At 48.2% G+C, this 20,255-nt stretch overlaps 1 protein-coding gene across 2 annotated transcripts; it reads left to right on the plus strand.

Moving 5' to 3' along the window:
* The first annotated feature begins 2 nt into the window (after positions 1-2).
* On the plus strand, positions 3-20,224 carry PLA2G3 (phospholipase A2 group III). Of its 2 annotated transcripts, XM_015081501.3 has the most exons (9): positions 3-147; positions 1,716-1,830; positions 14,442-15,346; positions 16,361-16,493; positions 16,742-16,876; positions 17,140-17,447; positions 18,137-18,266; positions 18,376-18,492; positions 19,142-20,224. In XM_015081501.3, the coding sequence occupies exons 3-9, from the start codon at positions 14,806-14,808 to the stop codon at positions 19,344-19,346; spliced, it is 1,569 nt and encodes a 522-aa protein (XP_014936987.1). In that variant the 5' UTR covers positions 3-147; positions 1,716-1,830; positions 14,442-14,805; the 3' UTR covers positions 19,347-20,224. The 2 variants fall into 2 exon arrangements, with proteins under 2 accessions (XP_014936987.1, XP_026906547.1); XM_027050746.2 differs by lacking the exon at positions 16,742-16,876.
* The last annotated feature ends 31 nt before the right edge of the window (positions 20,225-20,255 follow it).

The following is a 20,255-nucleotide window of genomic DNA, read 5'->3' on the forward strand; positions in this document are numbered from 1 at the left end:
CCGCAGCGCTGTTCTCCGCCCCAGTCGGCTCTAAGGTTCCGCCTGAGGGCAGGAAGCGGAGAAACAGAGACCGGCCGCCTTTCAAAGAACCTGAGTCCGGGCAGGGAAAGTACCAGATAAGCTTGAGACATCTTGTTACACCAGAATGTAAGGATAATGGGCATCAGAATGATGGGAGCATGTCAAAGGACACGGGAGCTAACTTGAAGGAGCTACCACTGGCTCCTTCACACACAAACGGGCTGTTTGAGTATAAAAGTAATATGTTAGTGACAGAGTATAACTAATTGAATAAAATGGTAACCCATGAATCTTTACTGATATAAATAAGGAAGTAAATAAATAAATAGGGAGAAGGAAAAATTCCTTTTTTTTAAGATGTAGTTAGAAAATCAATTATGAATGATAAAAATAGAAGACGAATTATTTACACAGTAAAAGTGTCTCTCATAAATTACTTATTGACTACAAAAGGAAAATGGTAATTTTACAGAGGTATAACCTCGAAAAACAAGTGAATCAAAAATGATCAAAGTTAACATTACCAATTATAGGTCAAGTAATGATCTTGTGTCTCCCAATGAGATGCACTGAGAAAGACACAACATCTCTTCTGTGATATTTCTGTCAAAAATGCATAACCCAAATCTCATGAGGAAGCATGACATAAACCCAAATCGAGGGCACTCTACAAAATAACTGTCAGTATTATGAAAGGCAGAGAAAGGCTGAGGAACTATCCTGGTTTGAAAAAGATTGAAGAGACATGACAACAAGATGTAGTATGTGATTGGATTCTGGACCGGGAAAACAAGCAGAATAGGTGTAATGTACAATACTGGGACAAGTGACAAATTTGAATATGGATGTGGACTAGCTCTTAATGCATATTGTATCAACATTAAATTTTCTAAATTTGATTACTGTATTGTAGTTAAGAGAATGTCCTTGTTCTTAGGAAATATTCACTGAAGTATTTAGGGATAAAAGGGCACACTGTCTCCAACTTAATTTCAAATTATTCAGAGAAACGTGTGTGTGTGTGTATTTGGAGGGGATGATTAAGCAAATATAAACAAGTAGTGAATCTAGGTAAAGGGTACATGGGAGTTCCTTACGTTCTTTCTACAATGATACAAAAATTAAAATTTATCCTCCAAATGGAGGCAGTTCCTGTGTTTTAGCCAATTTACTTATTTATTTATCAAACATTTGTGTATGTGCTAGGCACTGGTGATATAGTAAGAGACAAGATCTTTGCTTTAATGCCTAGTGGGAAGAATATCAAACATGATCACAAAGCTAATGGAGTACTTATCCTGAAAATAACAATAGCTAACATTTGCTGAGCTGAAGTAAGCACACTCCACACAACAGTTCATTTGACCCTCATAGCAGTCCTTTGAATGATTTTGATGATTATCTCCATTTTACCAAAGGGTAAAGAAAAACTTTTTAAAGTTTACACAATTTTATCATTTAATTAAAAATTTCCAAATCACATACTGATAAGTGGTGGAGATGCGATTTGCTCCTAGGCAGTTGTTCTCTGGAATTCTTGACATGTTCATTGTTTCATTAATTCAGCAAACATTTATTAACTGCCTACAATGATCCCAGGGACTGTATTAGAGGTTGAGTCTGAGTAGGTGGTGAAGGTAGTAGATGAAATAAGTGCATAGATGAAATTCCTCATCTGCTAGTCTTCTTTTCAGGTTTCCTGTGGAAACACAGGAGATGTTTCCAGTCACACAAACCTGGATCTGAGTTCAGGCTCTGAGAAAAAGAAAAGCAATCTCTGATATCTAGGAGCTGGCCTGGCACTCACAGGTAGGTCTTGGTGTTCTCCTGTTGAACATACTCCCTGCCCCCAAAGTATTTAACACAAGCTCAAATCCTAAATGTCCTTTCTAACACTCTGGTACTGAGATGTCCCATCATTCCTCCTGATTCACATCCCCTGCTTTGCTGTAACAAGTAATAAACCTAGCCTGTCCAACCACAGGTGTGTTCTTGGTGGTCTTTGATTGGAGGGCATTTAAAGTCCCCATGCTTACTAGCTATATGACTATAGACCAGCAGTTTCACTTACAGAAGCCTCCATTTCCTCATCTTTTTAACGTAGAAATTTGTTTCTACCGCAAATGGTTGTTGTGAGGATATAGAACAGGCTTAGCACTGAATAAGCTCTCAGTATACTTTTAAAAATTCCTGCTTGAGCTATCTCCTTTGAAAAAGTCACCAAGTACCATCATTATGAAAAAGACATTGAAGCATTAGCTTCAGTTAAGACAAACTCATTGATTATTTTCTCCTTTGCTGTATTTGTTGGGCTCATCAGGCAGACTTAAAGGCAAGAGTTCAACTTTTCCTTTGTCAGAAATCAGGTCATCCTCATGGTCTCTTCTTGAAAGCAATAACCACATTCCTGAAACTTTAATGTTAGGGAACCAGCACTGTTTATTTCTTCATGTTCTTGTTATTAAAGATGTTCCCAAGAAATAACAGAGTTGGAGCTACCAAACTTAGAAACGCTTCAGGTTCAAAAATATATCGAGTAATATCTTCTCTATTTTAGCACACTAAGGCACTTATGGACCATAAAAGCACTGTTGGTGATGTTTGCATTTATCCTGCTAGGACCCAGCCTGGATTTCATATTATTTAATGCTTAACAACAAATTATGCTGAATAAAAAATATTCAGTGGGAAAGAATAAAATAAATAGAAATGTTCTGATTTCTTCCTCTGCTTGCTCTGAGGATCCCAACGGTTCTCATTTTAATAGCTCTAACATTTCTCCTGCCCCGTCCCCTCCTCTCCCCTTACCCTTCTAATACTAATACTAATATTAATACTAATACTAGCAGCTAATATTTGTTGAACGTTTATTGATGTGCTACACATTATGCTAAGGGTTTTGTGCAATTTAATCCTCACCTTCAAATTGTGAAGTAATACTATATACGAGGAGCTAGAGGCCCAGAGAAGTTAAGCAATATACCCAATGCCATACAACTGGTAAGACTCAAGCTCAAGATTAGACTCTGCCTACAAAACCTGCTCCTGTTGAAATGCGGCCTTACCACCCAGGGCCAGAGAGTAGGGTCTGTGAAGGGATGGAAGGAGGGGTGGGCTGGAAAGGAAGAAAAAGGTGTGGGGGGGATGGTAATCCATGCAGAGGCATTCAGATCTTCTCCAGAGTACAAGGGGGAGAGGTGGAGATTAGGAGTATAAGACAAATAGGAGGCCAGTGTAGAGTCTCAGAGGGATCAGGAACCTCAGTCAAGGAGTTTGGGGGCCAGGAAGGTCGAATGGTGGGAAAAGAAAAGTAATTAGGTGGGAGAAAGCTGTGATTAAGGACTTGAGGCCACAGGTGTATATCTGCCAGGTGAGGAGAGGCCAAGAGTCTGGTACCTTCTGGCTTATTTGATCTGTTGAGGCTCATAGGTCCTTGCTCTTCTCTGAGCCTGTTTTTTCTTCTGTTCAGTGCAGGGAGAGAAAATTTCAGGATCCTAGGAACCAGCCCAGTTCTATTAAGGTAGCATCACTTTTTCCTCCAGTCTCCTCACATGACATAGGAAAGAATGTTCCCTGGGCATGGCACATCACCCACCCTCATCCCAGGTTGGGGTCAGTCTCCCCTCATGGGTATAGGAAGCTCAGAGAGGAAGACCTTGTCTGTAGACAGAAGGGTGAATATGCCAGATAAAGTGTCCCCTAATCCTACTGAACTCAATCCTTCCACAGAGAAGGTTGGCCGGTTAGGAACATGGCCTCATTTGTTACCCAACCTGAGGCAAATGTGCAAATCTTGCTGCATGGCCTTCAGGCACGTTACCAAACCCCTGGGCCTTAGGCTCCTTTCATTGTCTGAGCTTGGGTCCTAAGGTTAGGATGAAGCTCACTGCCCCCCTACATTCAAGCCTTGTGCTCTGGGACAGCTCAGGGTCAAGTTCTTCTGCCTCCTGCTGGGGCCTGGCATAGGTCTCTGCCCATATGGTGACCCTGCTGGCTGAGGGCAGAGTGAACAAGTCTGGGTTGCTAAGTTGGGGTCTGAATAATATTATTTGTTTAGGGACATGGCCACTAGGTGGTATCAGGGCCATATTCTGGAATCTACTGGGAGCTGGATCAAGAAGACCTTATTCCTGGGTGATAGGCTCTTCCCAGAGGATTCTGGGATGTTCCCAGCATAGATGAAGTGTGGACAAATCTCTAGAAAACCAAGGAATGGAAAAACCAATAAAGAAGAGGAAAATCTGGAAGGCACTAAGAAATCATGGGGTCCAACCCCTGGACAGTGTAGGGAAGGAGATAGGGCATTCACTGGGCAGCCCATCTCTGCCCTGCACCTCTGGAAGCCCAAGAAGGAAGGGCTGAATGTTTACTCAGGGCCTAATAATATGTGCCAGGCCTAATGTGTGCTAGGCATTATGGAGAGATCCTTCTTTTTGTTATTGTTGGAAAATTAAAAAAAAATTTTTTTTAAATGTTTATTTCTTTTTGAGAGAGAGAGACAGAGAGACAGAGGATGAGTGGGGGAGGGGCACAGAGAGAGGGAGACACAAAATTCGAAGCAGGTCCAGGCTCTGAGCTGTCAGCACAGAGCTGGATGCGGGGCTTGAATACATGAACTGTGAGATTGTGACCTGAGCCAAAGTTGGATATTTAACCAACTGAGCCACCCAGTTGCCCTGGAAAAATTTTTTTAATGTTTATTTATTTTGAGAGAGAGGGATAGAGAATCCCAAGCCGGCTCTGATCTGTCAACGCAGAGCCCAAGGTGAGGCTTGATCTCACAAACCCTGAGATCCTGACCTGAGTTGAAACCAAGAGTTGGACGCTTAACTGACTGAGCCACCCAGTTACCTTTGGGAGATCCTTCTTAAAAAATTTTCTCAGTGAATCTTCTCAACAGGTCTTTAAGGAAAGAATTGTTGACTATTTTACAGAAGAGAAAGCTGAAGGTCAAAGTGATAAAGAAATGTGGCCAACATCCACAAGGAAGTAGAGCTAGATTCCGTGCTTCAGAGTCCTGGAGGATGAGCTAGAAGTCAGGTTGCCAAGTAGAACAGACAACACCCAGTTAAATCTGAATTTCATACAAACAAACATCTGAGACATAATTATACTAAAAAATTATTTGTTGTAGGGTGTCTGGGTGGCTCAGTCCATTAAGCATCTGACTTTGGCTCAGGTCATAATCTCACCGTTGGTGAGTTCAAGCCCCACGTCAGGCTCTGTGCTGACAGTGCAGAGCCTGGAGCCTGCTTCAGATTCTGTGGCTCCCTCTCTTTGCCCCTCCCCTGCTCATACTCTGTCCCTCTCTCTCTCTCTCAAAAATAAATAAACATTAAAAAATTAAAAAATTATTTTTTGTTTATTGTAATTCAGATTTAAGTTGGTGACTTTTATTTTTTGCTAATCTAGCAATCCTAGGTAGAGGAGATGCCCATGGCCCCAACATGAGAATAGGCAGAGCCTAGGACTGTGGAGTCCAGGAGAGAAGTTTGAATGGCACTGTGACCCCCTCTCAAGTCTTGGGGACAAGTCCCAGGCACCAAGGCCACTTGTTCTCTGCCACCTGGACAGCTTCTGGTTAGGTGACCCTGGAAACTTTATTAGGGTCTGGGGGCAACAAAGACCTAAAGGAACAAAGATCCTCACACTCAGCTTTTTCTCACCCAGCACCCCCTTGGTTCACATTCAACCTCTCCCATTCCAGGAAATTGTTCCACCCTTTGTCCATCCGTGTTCGTGCTAGAAACCTGGAATTACTCTTTTTTTCCCTCAAGACTAGATATAATTTGCATACAAAAAGGTCAAAGTCTTAAGTGTTCAGCTCCACAAATTTTTACATATGTACACATATGTAACAGCCACACAGATCAAGATACAGAGCTGTGCTGTCCAATACAGTGGCTTTTAGCCTCATGTAGCTACTGAGAGCTTGAAGTGTGGAATCCAAACTGAGACACACAGTAAGTTAAAATACCAGACTTCAAAGACTTAGTATAAAAAAATAAAGTAAAATAGATCATTAATAATTTTAAAATATTGATTACATGTTGAAATATTTTACACAGGGATTATGTGAAAATATGTCATTAAAATTCATTTCCCTTGTTTCTTTCACTTTTTAAACCGGAGCTAGAAAATTCCAAATTACTTTTTTGGCTCACATTAGTGTTATATTTTTCATCACTGGTATAGACAGAGTCTGATTTATTCATCTGTGAAAAAGGGACTCAGAGAGGTGGAGCTGACGTTCACACTGACCAACTGTGGCAGAATGAGATAGGAAATCAGGTCAGTTTTAACCCTGAGCCCATGGTTCCCCACGTGGACTGAGTGGACTGCCATTTGACCTCTTCCAGGGTGATATCTTCTTTGAAACCTAAATTATTCTTTAGTGGGGACCTAAAGTACACTTGCCCATCCTGGGTTGGGGGCGTCAAGGAAGAGGGGGCTTCCTGGAGGGAGTAATTAAATTGACACTTGAAGGATGAGTAGGAACAAGCCAGGTGAAAGAGAGTGTTTGGGGCAGAGGGAATAGCATGTACAAGGACCCTGAGAGGGACTGGTGATTGAGGAGATGAAGGTAGCTCTGTGTCGCTGGAGCAGAGAAGTGGGGACCTTGTAGGTCAGCCAGGCTCAGATCCTGCAGGGTATGACAGACTTTGACCTGAAGTTCAGGGTGGTCAGGGGACAAACCTGGCTAGGCCTGTGCTTTAGAAAGATCAGGCCAGCTGCAATTTGGATAACCCTTATTCTAAAAGAGAAAACTGAGATCCAGAGAGACAAAGGACTTTTCAGGGTTCCATAGCAAGTCAGAGGTAGAGCCCAGATAAGAAGGAACAGGCAGGTGCAAAAAGGGACGAGAAACTTGCGAAGACAGCCTTCCTTGTTCAGTTTCTCTAAGAGGTGTTGGTTTTGGGTGCCCATTAGATGGCAGCAGAAGCTCAACGAAATACTGTGGGTTCCGGAAAGGCCTACTGTGCTGTCCCACAGGCCTTCCTGCTCCCATGCCCTGGTATGGGCATAAGAGGGCTCCTCCCTGGGACCTTTTGTCCAGACCCCAGAGCAACAGGAAGAGTGCTTGGGATCCAGAGGCTCAAAGTCTGGTTCTAGCTCTAATTCCCATCTGCTGTTGACCTGGGGCAAATTCACAGAACTGTGCTTGAGAACTTGAGTCATTGGGTGTAGAAATGGGAGATTTATTATTTAGTCTGCCAGCACCTGAATTCTGCAGTCAGATCTCCTCCTACCCTCCTGATCTTTCCATTGTGCTCCCCACCCACCCTCTTAATCTTGTTGAGTGAGTTAGACTCACAGAGCCCCTCAAGGGCCCCAAGGGCCAATCGAACCCCAAAAGGGAAGGAGGGGGTGTGAGCTAAGGTCTCTGAGTTATAGCCAACAAACAACCCGGGTTTCAACCTCAGCCAAAGAGCCCTGTGTAGAATGAAAAGGTGAATAAGCAGCAGAGCTTTGAGCAAGTCCAATCTCTACCCTGTACCTCCTCTGTGAAGTGAGGCAAAGAGTTGCTGCCCTGCTTGTCTTTCCTCACTGCTGGGTAGGGTAACCAGATATAGCAAATAAAAACACCGAAAACCCATTTAAATTATAATTTCAGATAATCAAAAATAATTACAATGTTGGGAACATTCAATTACACTAAAAATTATTCACTGAGTTCTGAAATTCAAATGTAACTGGGCATCTCTATTTCATCTATCAACCCTACCACTTGGGCTTGGTGAGAATATAAAGGTCAAGTGCCATGTGAATAAGAGGGGTGTGATTCTTGCACTCAGTGGAATCCTGTCCCATATCCCAATGCCTTCTGTGGCCCCCATGTTGAGCTAGACAGAGCTCTCAGGGCCTATTTTGCCCGCTTGTTCCTGTTGGGTTTTCCTACATTTCTGGGGGTGGGATCTCATGCCACATGAGTGACTCATGTGGGCTATTCATGGCCTAATGTGAGGTTTTCCCCTCAGTAAGCTCCTTTTCCATTCTCTGATCCTTACCATAGTCCCTGGGAAGTAAAAAAAAAAAAAAAAAAAAGAGGTAGGCATGAGCATATCAGTCAATAGATTACATCATGGGGATTCAGCCAAGACTAAGATGCCCAGTGAAAGGAAGTGGAGCCAGAGGTTGAATCCAGATAAGGATCTACTGAACCTCTTAGGACCCTACCAGCAGGCTGGAGTCAGTTGGGAGAATGGAAGGATGCCACATTCTGCAGCCTGGGGAACTGGGCATTAAATTAGTCACACTGCGATCCTGCCTGGCTCCTACCTTCAAATCCCCTTCTACTTATCAAAGCCTGCTGTATGCCAGCCACTGAAGTACCTTATATACACTTATATTAATCCTCATGGTGTAGGTACTATTCTCATCTCCATTTTACCAATGAGGCACAAAGAGGCAAAAGGACTTGCCTAATATCCCACAGAAAGTAAGGGAGAAGATAGGACTCAAATCTGGGTCTGTCCTGGGCTTCTTCTATTCCATTACACTGCTTTCCCTACCCGAGGAATTGGATACATCTGCAGTTTCTAGGTAGCTAAATCACTCTACAAACAATGACAGTTTTGTTTCTTCCATTTCAAACTTGACAATTTGTATTTCTTTTTCTTATGTTATTACATTGGCTGGGACTTCCAATAGCATGACATATACCTGAATCCTTCTCTGTTAGTTGTGTATTGCTTTGTAATAACTATCTCAAAACAACAAACATTTATCATCTCACATAATTTCTGAAAGTTGGGAATTAGTAGCTTATTTGAGTGGTTCTGGATCAGGGTCTCACAAGGTTACAGTGAAGATATCTGCCAGATCTCTTCAAAGAAAATATGCAAATGACCAGTAAGCATGAAAAGATGAACAGCTGTTAGGAAAATGCAAACAAAACCCATAATGAGATGCCCACCAGGATGGATATAAGATAGATAATAACAAATATTGACAAAGATGTGGAGAAATCAAAATTCTCAAACACTGCTGGTGAGAATGTCCAATGGTGCAGCCACTTTGGAAACAGTCTGGCAGTTCTTCAAATGGCTAAAGATAAAGGCACCTGAGTGGCTTAGTTGGTTCAGTGCCTGACTCTTGATTTTGGCTCAGGTCATGATCTCACGGTTTGTGAGATCAAGCCCTGCATTGGGCTGCATGCTGACAGCACAGAGCCTGCTTGGGATTCTCTCTCTCCCTCTCCCTCTCTCTCTCTCTCTCTCTCTCTCTCTCTCTCTCTCTCTGCCCCTCCCATGCTCTCTCACACATGCACGCACTCTCTCTCTCTCTCTCTGTCTCTCAAAATAAATAAATGAACTTTAAACAAATAAACAAAGGGGTGCCTGGGTGGCGCAGTCGGTTAAGCATCTGACTCTTGATTTCAGCTTGGTCATGATCTCATGTTTTGTGGGTTTGAGCCCCACATTGAGCTTTGTGCTGACAGTGTGGAGCCTGTTTGGGATTCTCTCTCTCTCCTCTCTCTGCCCCCCACCCCACGCGCGCTCTCTCTCTCTCTCAAAATAAATAAATAAATTAAAAAAAATAAAACAATCAAACAAATGGTTACAGATAGAGTTACCACATAACCCAGTAATTCTACTCCTAGGTATGTGCCCAAGAGAAATTATAACATATGTTCACACAAAAATGTTTACACGAATGTTTGTGAAAGCATTATTCATAATAACCAAAAAGTGGAAACGATCCAAGGGTCCGTCAGCTAATGAATGGATAAACAAAATGTGGTATATCTATACAATGAAATATTATCCACTCTTAAAGAGGAATGAAGTTCTAATATATGCTACAACACAGATGAACCTTGAAAACATTATGCTAAGTGAAAGAAGCTAGTCACAAAAGACCATATATTGTATGAGTCCATTTATATGAGATGTACATGAAGTAGATTAGTGGCTACTTAGGGGAAGGGAGGAAGGCAGAATGACTGTTACTGGTTATAGGATTTCTTTTTAGAATGATGAAAATGTTATGGAATTAGGTCGTGGTGATGGTTCCACAACTTTAGATATACTTAAAACCATTAAGTTGTATACTTAAAATGGGTGAATTGTATAGTATGTGAATCATATCTCAATAAAGCTATTACCAAAGGCGGTGGGTGTAGGGGAGGCCAGGTGGTGCAGTATTCATCTGAAGGCTTGACTGGGCCTTAAGGGTCTGCTTCCAAGTGGCTCACTTGCATGGCTGTTGACAGGAGCCCTCAGTTACTCACCACATAGGCCTTTTCATAGGGTTGCTTGAGTGTCCTCATGACACGTCAACTGGCTTCCCCAGAGCAAGTGATACAAGAGAAAGAGCAAGAAGGGAGGTACAATGCCTTCTATGACTTAGTCTCAGAAGTTACATCAGGTCCACCACATTTTATATATTAGAAACTTGTGACTAAGTACAGTTCACACTGAAGGGGAGAGGAAGTAGTCTACACCACTTTACGGGAGGGGTATCAGAGAATTTGTGCCCATCTTTAAACCACCACAGCTTCTAATGTTGTTCAATTAGAATAGTTTCCATGGTCCCTCTGACTCCCCATCTCTCTCTCTCTCTCCCTTTTCTACTCTAGTTTAATAAGCTGTTGAATTGAATCTAATGTGTTTTTTCTACATATTGAGATGTCTAGTTTTAAATACAGTGTGTCTCATTATTTATTCCCTCAGACCTAGGACTAGGCTTAGTTTATACCAGGTATTCTTGGGGCTGAACTCCTACCTGGAAATCTTATGAGGGATGGTCCTGTACCACAGAGAAGACTGCCTTCTGGGCTTCCTCCCAGATTTTAGACTCCATCTGCCCATTGAGTTTCCTCTTTTGGTCTGTAGTGGGGGCTGCCTCAGCCAAATGGGTAGATAAATTCCCAGGTGTGGCAGCATCAGCATCTGTAGCAGCATTGGAGTGGATGCCACTGTCCTCCTGGACAGCCCCCAACCAATGACTGGGCACAGCCAGGCACTAGGGCCTGCCTATTTCTGCCCAGCCAGGGCTCTTCCATGGGCAATTTTTACATCAGAGCTCCCTGTTGGCTGGCTGATGTTTGCTCAGAGTGGCACCTCAGTGTGATGCTCTTACCCAGTTCTCCATCCCTTCTACTCTCTCCCCATAGATGTCAAACTTGCAACACAGTCTGAAGGCTTTCCCTGCCCAATCCTTCTTCTTCCCTCCCCCCTTTATCTTTCACAGGCACTTCCTCCAATAAGTCTCTTGCACTTCTAGCTCCATCTTAGTGGTGGCTTCCTAGAGGACCCAAGTGACACTCAGGCCCTGGCTCCCCTGGGCTGCCAGACCCTGTCCCCTCAGGGGATGAGTTCTTCTCCATCTCCCTAGTTGAGCATGCTCTGTCCCCCTTCCCTCCTCTTTCTGTTCAGGGCTCCCCCTGTGCCTGGCAGTAGTGGACACTCAGTAACTATTTGTTTTTGAATGAATGCAGAATGTTCTGGAGCTAGGCACTGCCCACACCATTCTCCTGGCACAGAGAGCTGCAGAGAGCCCTCCTGGTGGGGTAGAGAAGGCAAGCTCCAAGGGCTCCAGGCAGTGGGGAGGAAGTCCCTGAGATGGGGAGGTGGTAGGGGAGCTGAGAGTCTCCCAGGATCACGGAAAATCCTCCCCACAGCCCAAGGAAAGTCTGACCTGGCTTTTCCCAAATCTACTGTGTGACTCCTGGCAAGTTACTTCCCTTTTGGAGACTCTCCATCCATCTCAATAGTCGATGAGAAGCCCTACCCTGCCTGTTTCCCTAGGGAGGGGCAGGGGTTGTGGGCATCAGATGAGACCATGGCTGGGAAAAGGTTGGGTACCCTGGGTCCTGGGCCTGGGGTGAGGGTGTGGAGGGGGAGAACAAACAGAGAAGGAAGGAAGAGAGAAGAATGAGGGGAGAGAAACAGACACACACAGACACACACATAAGTGAGGAAACCATGAGACATAATGAGGGAATGAGTAAGAAAGAGAACAGGGAGGGAGGAGAAAAACCAGAAGACCCCAAGAAACAAAAAGGAAAACAGAGAGGGGGATAAAAATTAAGAGAGAAACAGGAAAAAGAGGGAAAGAGAGCCAGGGGAGAGGACAGGGATCCTCAGAGACACAAGGGCACAAGAAATGAGTTAGAGAGAGAGGGAGGGAGGAAGAGAAGCAGAGACAATAACACGGGGAGGGGCAGTGAAAAGCCACACAGACAGAGGAAAGAAAAAGAAATGGAGGGAGAAAATGAGATGGAGCGTTAGAGTCAGAGAAAGATGGAGAGAGGGAGAGATACAGGAGAGAGAAAGAAATGAGGAGAATCAGGGCCAGAGAGGGAAAGAGACCAAGGGAGAGAAGGATGAGAGAGAAGCCAAAGGTGACAGAGCGATGGGGACCGATGGACAGAAAGAGCGATAAATGATCAGACCCCACAGACCCCTGCCCCTCACTCACTCACTGTGAACCCTGCCCCACTCCAGACAGGTGGGGATCCAGAAGAAAGCCTCAGCTCCCCTTTTGTCTGCAGGGCCTGGCCTATCCTGTCCTGCTGGTTTGGCTCCTGCCATCCTCTGTGGCAAGGCTTTTGAGGGGCACCCAATGGGAGGCAGGGCTCCAAAGCTTGTCCTGTAGGTTGACTGACGTGGCCACTGGGTGGAATCTGAAGGGAAAACCCAGTGACACCTTCCCTTGAGGCCTGGGCAGGCCCCAGCCTGCCTTCTTTTGGGGCCCAGACTAAAAAAGACCTCAAAGGTCACTGCCATCATGCTCTTCGCTGTACAGAGGAGGAAATTGAGGCCTAGAGAGGGAGAGGGACAAGCCTGAAGTCACAAAACCAGGTCATGGCCTACTTGGAACTAAATTTGATGGATGCTGAGGCCTGAAAATCTGGAGACTTGCTTTCTCCTGGTCAATTTGCTTCCTGCCCAGGGATGTCCTGAGACTTTAGTGACAGTATCCTGGATGCCAGTCCCTGGGTGGAGAGTTTTACCCAACATCCCGTGAACTGACTACTGTGATAAGACCCATCATACAGATAAGGGGACTGAGGCTCAGAGAAGTTAAGACTTCAAAGCCTGAGGTCACACAGTGTCAATACCCCAGATAGGTCTGTTTGACCTTGAAAGTTGGGTTCCTGCCATGGGACCTCCCAGCCACCGTAGGTAATGAGCTCTGTAATATGGAAAAGGTGGGCAGAGGTGGGTGGCCATTCCTCCAGTTAGGGAAAATTACCAGAACAATGGTTTCAAAACATTAGAATTCTTCCCAGAGGGACCCACCTTTGTTCAGTGGTGTTCCTACTTTTAGGAACCCCAGGTCTCCCTACCCTTCCCACCACCACACTCTATTCCACATCCCTTTTCTCAACCTGAAGAGAAGGAGTTTGGCTCTGGGCTACTCCCACCCTCTCTCCCTCTTCATTGTCCCCAGCCATGACCTCCTGAACCACAGGCCCAGGCTGGTTCTGAGTATAGAGGTGGGCCTGCACACCCTAAAGCCCCCCTTCTACCTGCTATGCACAGTGAGCATCTCCCCCAGCTCTGCCCGTGGCTCTGCCTCACTGGGGCTCACCCTCCTGGAAGAGACTTGGATGGAGATTGGGGAGGAATGTTGGAGGAGCAGTAGGCTGATGGGAAGAATGACAGACAATCACTTTCCCTACCAGCTCTGATCTCCCAGTAAAGCTTTCCAAGAACTATACTGCCAGCCTCTAACCCCTCCCTAGCTAGATCCTGTCCCCTGAGGTTTCCTCACCCTCAACGATCCTCAGTTTCTTCATCTGCATTATGGGTGTAAGCACCCCAACTTCCCTGGATGATTGGAAGGCGAATGATACGTTAGCTCTGGGACACAGGAACACGTGCTGGCTGTAAACTCTCCCTAGTGGAGAGGCCACTCCTCTTGGGGAGCACATGACACTACTGTGTCCCACTGGTGGCTACAGTCCAAGGATGGAGATGGTTGCAGACTGAGACCCCTGCCCAGCCCTCTACTCCTCTGGGGGCCATAGTCCCTTTAAGTCTGGAGCATAGCTCCGCCCCATGTTGCTCTCAAGTTCTGCTCTGGCTATGTTTCCACCATCAGATCAAGAGGGTTGCTGCTTGGCCAGGCCTCTGCCTTTGAGTCCCAGGAAATAGAGAGCCCTGGGGTGCTGTTCCCTGATTATGCCAAGTGGCTTTCTTAGAACCAACCCTGGGTGATGGTGGGAAGGCACACTCCAGGTGGCCAGGAGATGGATGCTCCCTTTACCAGAAACCTCAGGAGCTCCCAGGGTGGGGGTAGCTACAGGGCCCAAACCCTGCCCTCACCTCTTTCACCCAACTCTGGTAGAGGCCATGGCCCTCTGCCAACTTCATGGAGGTGGGTGTGGCAGCCACTACTGGGGTGGGGGTCTAAAGATGAGTTCTGGGAGCTTCCTCTGAGCCCCTGAACCCTTTTCCCTCCCTAAGAAGAAAGGGATTCCCCTCCTGGCCCCCTGCCCCAGGGCCCAAGGCTTTGGCTCCCACAGTCCCCATCCAGGCGGGGCTGGCAGCAGGTGACTGGATGAGAAAGGCATGGTGAATGGGGGCGTGGGCCTTGGCAAGTACACTCCTTGGCCAATCAGCGGCCTGCCCAGCCGGTGGATTCAGTTACAAGCCAGAGATCACCCCATACTCCAGCCTCCTTCCTACTCCTCCCAAAGCTCCATTCATTGGCCCTGCCGCAGGGTCTGCAGGGCACCGCTTCCGCTCAGCTGCTTAAATCTGCTGCCTCGTGGGCTGCCAGGGGTAGGTGTTGTGGGGGCTTTGTCTGACTGGGCTGGGCCAGGACAGAATGGGGATTCTGGTAGTGCTGTTAGGGATGCTGAGCTTCCTGGGAGTGGCTGTGGGGAGCTCCTCTGCCCTCCTCTGGGACAGCACCTCCTGCCACTTGGCCAGGCCCATCCCCGGCAGCCCCTTGGGGACCCTGAGCTTTCTGGGCAAGAATGCCCAGGGACTGGCCCTGGTCCACACCCACTGGGATGAGCACGGGAGGCTGCAATCTTGTAGCCAGCAAGTCGAGCCAGAGCTCACTGCAGCCTTTAGTGCTCTCTGTACTGGTGAGATCACCCGGGGCACCTTCATCCACACCCCTGGACCTGAGCTGCAGAGAGCCCTGGCCACACTTCAGAGTCAGTGGGGAGACTGCCGAGGGACTGAAGAGGGTCCAGCAGGGGCTAGGGAGAAGCGAGCAGCAGGGGTCAGGGAAGAGCAAGCAGAAGGACACAGAGGAGCACCCAGCAGCATAGGACACCAGCGGTTGAAGAGAGGCTGGACTATGCCTGGCACGCTGTGGTGTGGAGTTGGGGATTCTGCCGGAAACTCCACAGAGTTGGGTGAGTGATGGAGATGTGGACTAGGGGGTAGGGGAGGGAAGTGCAGGCTTTTGCCCTGGCCCCCATTCTTCCAGACTGTGTGTCCTTGGGGGAATGACTTAACCACTGTAAACTTCAATGTCCTCATCTGTAAAATGGGGTGACCATAAGTCTCATCATGGGTTGCTTGAATTAGGTCATAGATGGGAAACGTCCTAGTCAAACCTTGGAGTCCTCATTAATCACCATCCCAGGGAGGGGGTGGACTGGGATGGGTCCCAGGTTGTCCAAGCCAAAACACCATCACCTAAGAGGAGGCTTTATGAGGACAAGGTGCCCAGTGGAATGGACACTGAGACCCAAAGGCCCGGGTTAGCAAATTCAAGCTGAACAGGTCACTTCCCCTCTCTGAACCTTGGTTTTCTCACCTGAACCATGAAAGTGACATTTCCCTCGCAGGGCTGCTGTAAGCTTGGGTGTGGGAAGTGCCAGGCACTTGGGAAATGCTCAGTAAAAGGCACTATTGCTTTTTACTGACAAACAAACATGGATGACTTTTTTGCACTGTCAGTACAGCTGTCTTTGTGCATGCATGGCAGGCTGGGGGCAGGCTTTGGCACCTGAGTTGGAGCAGACTGGCATCCTGACAATGCTTCATCGTGCCAATGAGAAAGGTTGCACCCTGCCTGTTTGCCATTCCATTCCACACACATTCATAACTTCTGAGTTTTATTTGGGGTGTGAGCTTGGGAGCTCTGGAGGCAGACTTTAGTCCCTGAGTAAGTCCCTTTCCTGGACAAGGGCTCCTGGGTGGGCTGCCTGGCACTTGGAGCTGCCCAGTAGAGGCTGTGCGTGGGTGCTCTCTTCAGGCTTTGAAATTGAGTGTCCCACAGAGAGTGGTCTGAGGCCGCCCAGGGCATCTGTGTCAGGGCTGGGGTGAGAATAAGGTCCCTGCTTCTTGCACTGGATGGGCATAGCCAGTGTGTGGTGCCCAGGACCCTGCTGAGCTGGTGCCCCTGCCCCTGCTTCCTGCAGGGATCTTCCAAGGCCCTGATCTCTGCTGCCGGGAACATGACCGATGCCCACAGAACATCTCGCCCTTCCAGTACAGCTATGGTATCAGAAACTACCGATTCCACACCATCTCCCACTGTGACTGTGATGCCAGGTTGGCAGTGGGCAGAGAGGGTTGGGGACTTACGGGTGGAGTAGTTCCTGGGTGCAGAGACTGGGATTCCAAAGAATCCTAAAGAATCAGCTAGTCAGACACCCTACCATGCAGGTGGGAAAGCTGACCCTAGGAGAAGAAGAGACTCTTGGATCCCAAACCACCTGGATGGTAGTGACTGGGTGGGCTGGAGGAGGAGCCAGGTGGCTCTCTGTGGTCCAGGGACCTGAGTACCAGCTCTGGGGCAGGTTCCAGCAATGCCTGAAGAACCAGCAGGACTCCATCTCGGACATCGTGGGTGTGGCCTTCTTCAATGTGCTGGAGGTCCCCTGCTTCGTGCTGGAGGAGCAGGAGGCGTGTGTGGCGTGGTACTGGTGGGGAGGGTATGTAGCTGCCCCCTTCAATCTCCTTCCCAGCCAGAGAGGGAGCCCAGGGAGGGATGCCTGCCTGTATGTCTGTCCTCCAAGGAATGATGCCTCATCCTCCCTGTCTTCTCCTCAGGACAGGGCCAGGATGCAGACCTTCCCTGGGTGCCCAATACAACCCAGTGGGACAAGGGATGGGACTGGCAGAAACTTGGTCTCCATGGAGAGGAACCTAGGGCTTCTGGGAGGGGTATTATGAGTTACCAATTGCCACCTTCCAGGTGCAGAAGGTATGGCTCCATACCTCTTGCCCACCTCCAGCCCAGGACCCTCTATAATGCCTCTTGGAGCTCCCCAGCCACCCCCCAGCCTCCCAGCCTTCAGAACCCAGCCCCTAGCAAGCCACAACAGAAGCAGCGTCCTCAGAAGCGACCACCGCAATGGAAAGGGTCTAAGCACCCCATCAAAACCAACACCACAGCCCTCCGGACCCCTGTGGCCTCCACCCAGCCTGATATGTCCCCCACAGCCTGGCTGGAGGTCACCCATCCAGGCCTCCAGGGGCCATGGAGTGGCCTAAAACCTCAGGGTGAGTTCCAAACCTAACTTTGGGGGTTCCTGATGTGGGAAGGTGTCCCTGCCTCTGTACAAGGTTGAGGACCCTGTGTTGTTTCCCTTCCTGTTCCAAACTCCTCCTGGGGGTCTCCCAACCTCTCCCATCAAATCATGCTGCAGCCAGAGGGGTTTTCATAAGCCTTAAACTTAACCATATCACTCCTCACTGAGCCCCCACCTGGCTCCTCTTACTTCAGATGATGATGTCCCAACACCCAGGGGCCTTCAGGTGCTGGTCCTGCAGACTCTACTTCCCAGCTGAAACTCACAAACCTCATTTGGTTGCTCTCTCCCACCTCTGGGCCTTTGCTCATGCTGTTCCTTCTGCCTGGAGCACTCTCCCGAATTTTTCTCCTAGCCTCGGTTTAGCAGTCTCTGCCTCCAAAAAGCCTTTCCTGATCACCCTGGGCTTCCCCTATGGAAGCCCATAGGCTTCTTCTGGGCTTCCCCTATGGTGGCACTGCCATGTGTGTTTGTGTGTGTGTGTGTGTGTGTGTGTGTGTGTGTGTGTGATGTGTGTGGCACTCTGAGGGCACGAAGGACATGAGACACGAGGACACTGTGTTTGAGCGCATGTGCCTATGTTCCTCCTAAATGGCAGTGGGCATTGGAGGGCTTTGCTGGGGACTAGGCTACCCTCATCACCATGCTCCCCCAACCCAGATGTCCGCCGAGCCTGCCGCAGCTTCCGCCACTTGGATCAATGTGAGCAGCAGATCGGGCCTCAGGAAACAAAGTTCCAGCTGCTCAATAGTGCTCATGAGCCCCTCTTCCACTGCAACTGCACACGCCGGTGAGGCCTGCTTGGACCCTTGGGGGGTGGGCAGCCTGCTGCCAGTCACTAAGAGGGGGCTGCTGGGTGGCCAGGCACTACCCTAGCCTAATCCTGCCTCTGCCCTCAGCCTGGCACGCTTCCTGAGGCTCCACAGCCCACCTGCAGGCACCAGCGTACTTTGGGAGCTGCTAGGCACAACCTGTTTCAAGCTGACCCCTCCACTGGACTGTGCTGAGGGCACAGGGTAAGTCATGGCAAAGCCAGGAGGGAGGGGACATTTTCCCAAGGGGTGGGTTGCCTGTGGGGATGGGGATGTGTGCCAAGACTAAGGGGATGAAGAAAGGGGTTAGGGCACCTCTGAGCTCCATTTTCATCATACCCTACTCCCTGGTGCTCCAGGTTCAGCTCTGCAGTTGGTTCATATGGGTTGATGTTGATTCTTTCACTTCCTGTGTGACGTTGCAAGTTGAGTCACCTCTCCTTGTCTCCATTTTCTTATTTGTAAAATGGATGTAGAAGCCAAGGAAATGGCGTGTGTGACACATATAGCCCAAGGCCTGCCTGGCACACAGTAAAAGGCTTACTTGCTTAACTCTTGCTTTTAACCTAAAATCTCATTTCAATTCTGATTCCCAGAGAAAGCTGCTTGTTACCTTTCCCTTTTCACAGGTGAGGAAACCGAGGTCCAGATTGGCCCGGGTTTCTGCAGCCAGCTAGCAGCAGAACTGGGGCCTCTGGGTGCTAGCCCAGGTTTATTCTGCCCCCTTCTAGATGTAACCCACCCTTCCCTGGCGCCAGCCCTGCTCCTCTCTAGGCCTCGGTCCCCCTGTCTGCAGAGCAGAGTGGGATCCTTGGCAGCCATGACCACCTGCCCCACTTTTCTCCGTTCACAGCTGTTTCAGAGACCCTAGGGCCATCAAGGTGTCAGCTCGGCACTTGCAGCGACTTCAGCAGAGGCGACTCCAGCTCTGGGGTGTGACCACAGATGAGGGGCAGGTATGGCCTTCAAATCACCCAAGAGCCCCCATGTCATTCTATGACCGGTGTCTGCAGCTGACCCAGGCAGCCTGGAGACCTGACAGGCAGCAGAAATCCTAGAACCACTGACCTCAGTTCCAGCTCTCCTGGGCACCAAACTGGACCTTGCTCCTGGCTCTGCTAGGCCCTGGGGGTCTTGGCCTACTCTCCATGTGTTAGATTGAAGCATAGCACAGGCCCTTGTGGACAGCCAGGAGGCTGGATGGGGGGAAGAGGGAGCAAGGCTGAAATGCTGGACCACGTCTCCTGCTGTGCTGAGCAATCTTGAGCTGGTGATACAACCCCTCTGTGCTTGGATGTGGTGTTCAAGAGGCTCATTCTGGGGAATGGGGAAAGGGTAACCTACTACAGCAGCCTCAGGAGGTACTAGTAAGAGGTACATGTATCTTCAGGTCGCAAAATTAATACGTGTCTCAAGACCCTGCTCAGAGGAACCCCAGCACCCATCTGCTGAGGCCTGAGGCAGTAGGTCAGAAGATGGGATATCACAGAAGTGCCTGTGTCTGAATCCAGGAAAGAGGAGGGTGGCTAGAGAGGGCTTCCTAACTCTTCTCCCTGGGGGATCCCTTCTCTTAACAGCTGCCATGCCCTTCCTGGCCCAGCCCTGGCCCAAATCTCTGTGTCCTTGAGCAAGGGGCCTCCCTGACTCTGAGCCTTAGTTTCCTCCTCTGAAAAAGCAGGGTGTAATCAGGACCTACCTCATAGGATTGTTGAGGATTAAGTAAACCAATACATGGACAGTGCTTAGCACCTTGTAAATGTTCTCTCCCTGTAACATAGAGCCAAACTGTGGTTAGGTGTCTGATTTGGAGAGGTTCACCTCCTGGAGGCCTCAGTTTGCCCATCTGTAAAAGGGGTCTAAGAATTGCACTGAACTCAATACCACAACTCAGGGTTGTGGTGCAGATTAAAAGAGATGGCATGTGTAATGTATATATACAGCTTGTGCCTGGTAATTGTCAGATCTGT

Source organism: Acinonyx jubatus, chromosome D3, assembly GCF_027475565.1.
Source record: "Acinonyx jubatus isolate Ajub_Pintada_27869175 chromosome D3, VMU_Ajub_asm_v1.0, whole genome shotgun sequence".
Classification (NCBI taxonomy): domain Eukaryota; kingdom Metazoa; phylum Chordata; class Mammalia; order Carnivora; family Felidae; genus Acinonyx; species Acinonyx jubatus.

Excerpts from the sequence above, each read along its gene's own strand:
- PLA2G3 (XM_015081501.3), top strand. The coding sequence starts at position 14,806 with ATGGGGATTCTGGTAGTGCTGTTAGGGATGCTGAGCTTCCTGGGAGTG. Across the intron at positions 15,347-16,360 it reads CGGAAACTCCACAGAGTTGG|GGATCTTCCAAGGCCCTGAT; the intron begins GTGAGTGATGGA and ends TGCTTCCTGCAG. Across the intron at positions 18,267-18,375 it reads CACTGCAACTGCACACGCCG|CCTGGCACGCTTCCTGAGGC; the intron begins GTGAGGCCTGCT and ends CTCTGCCCTCAG.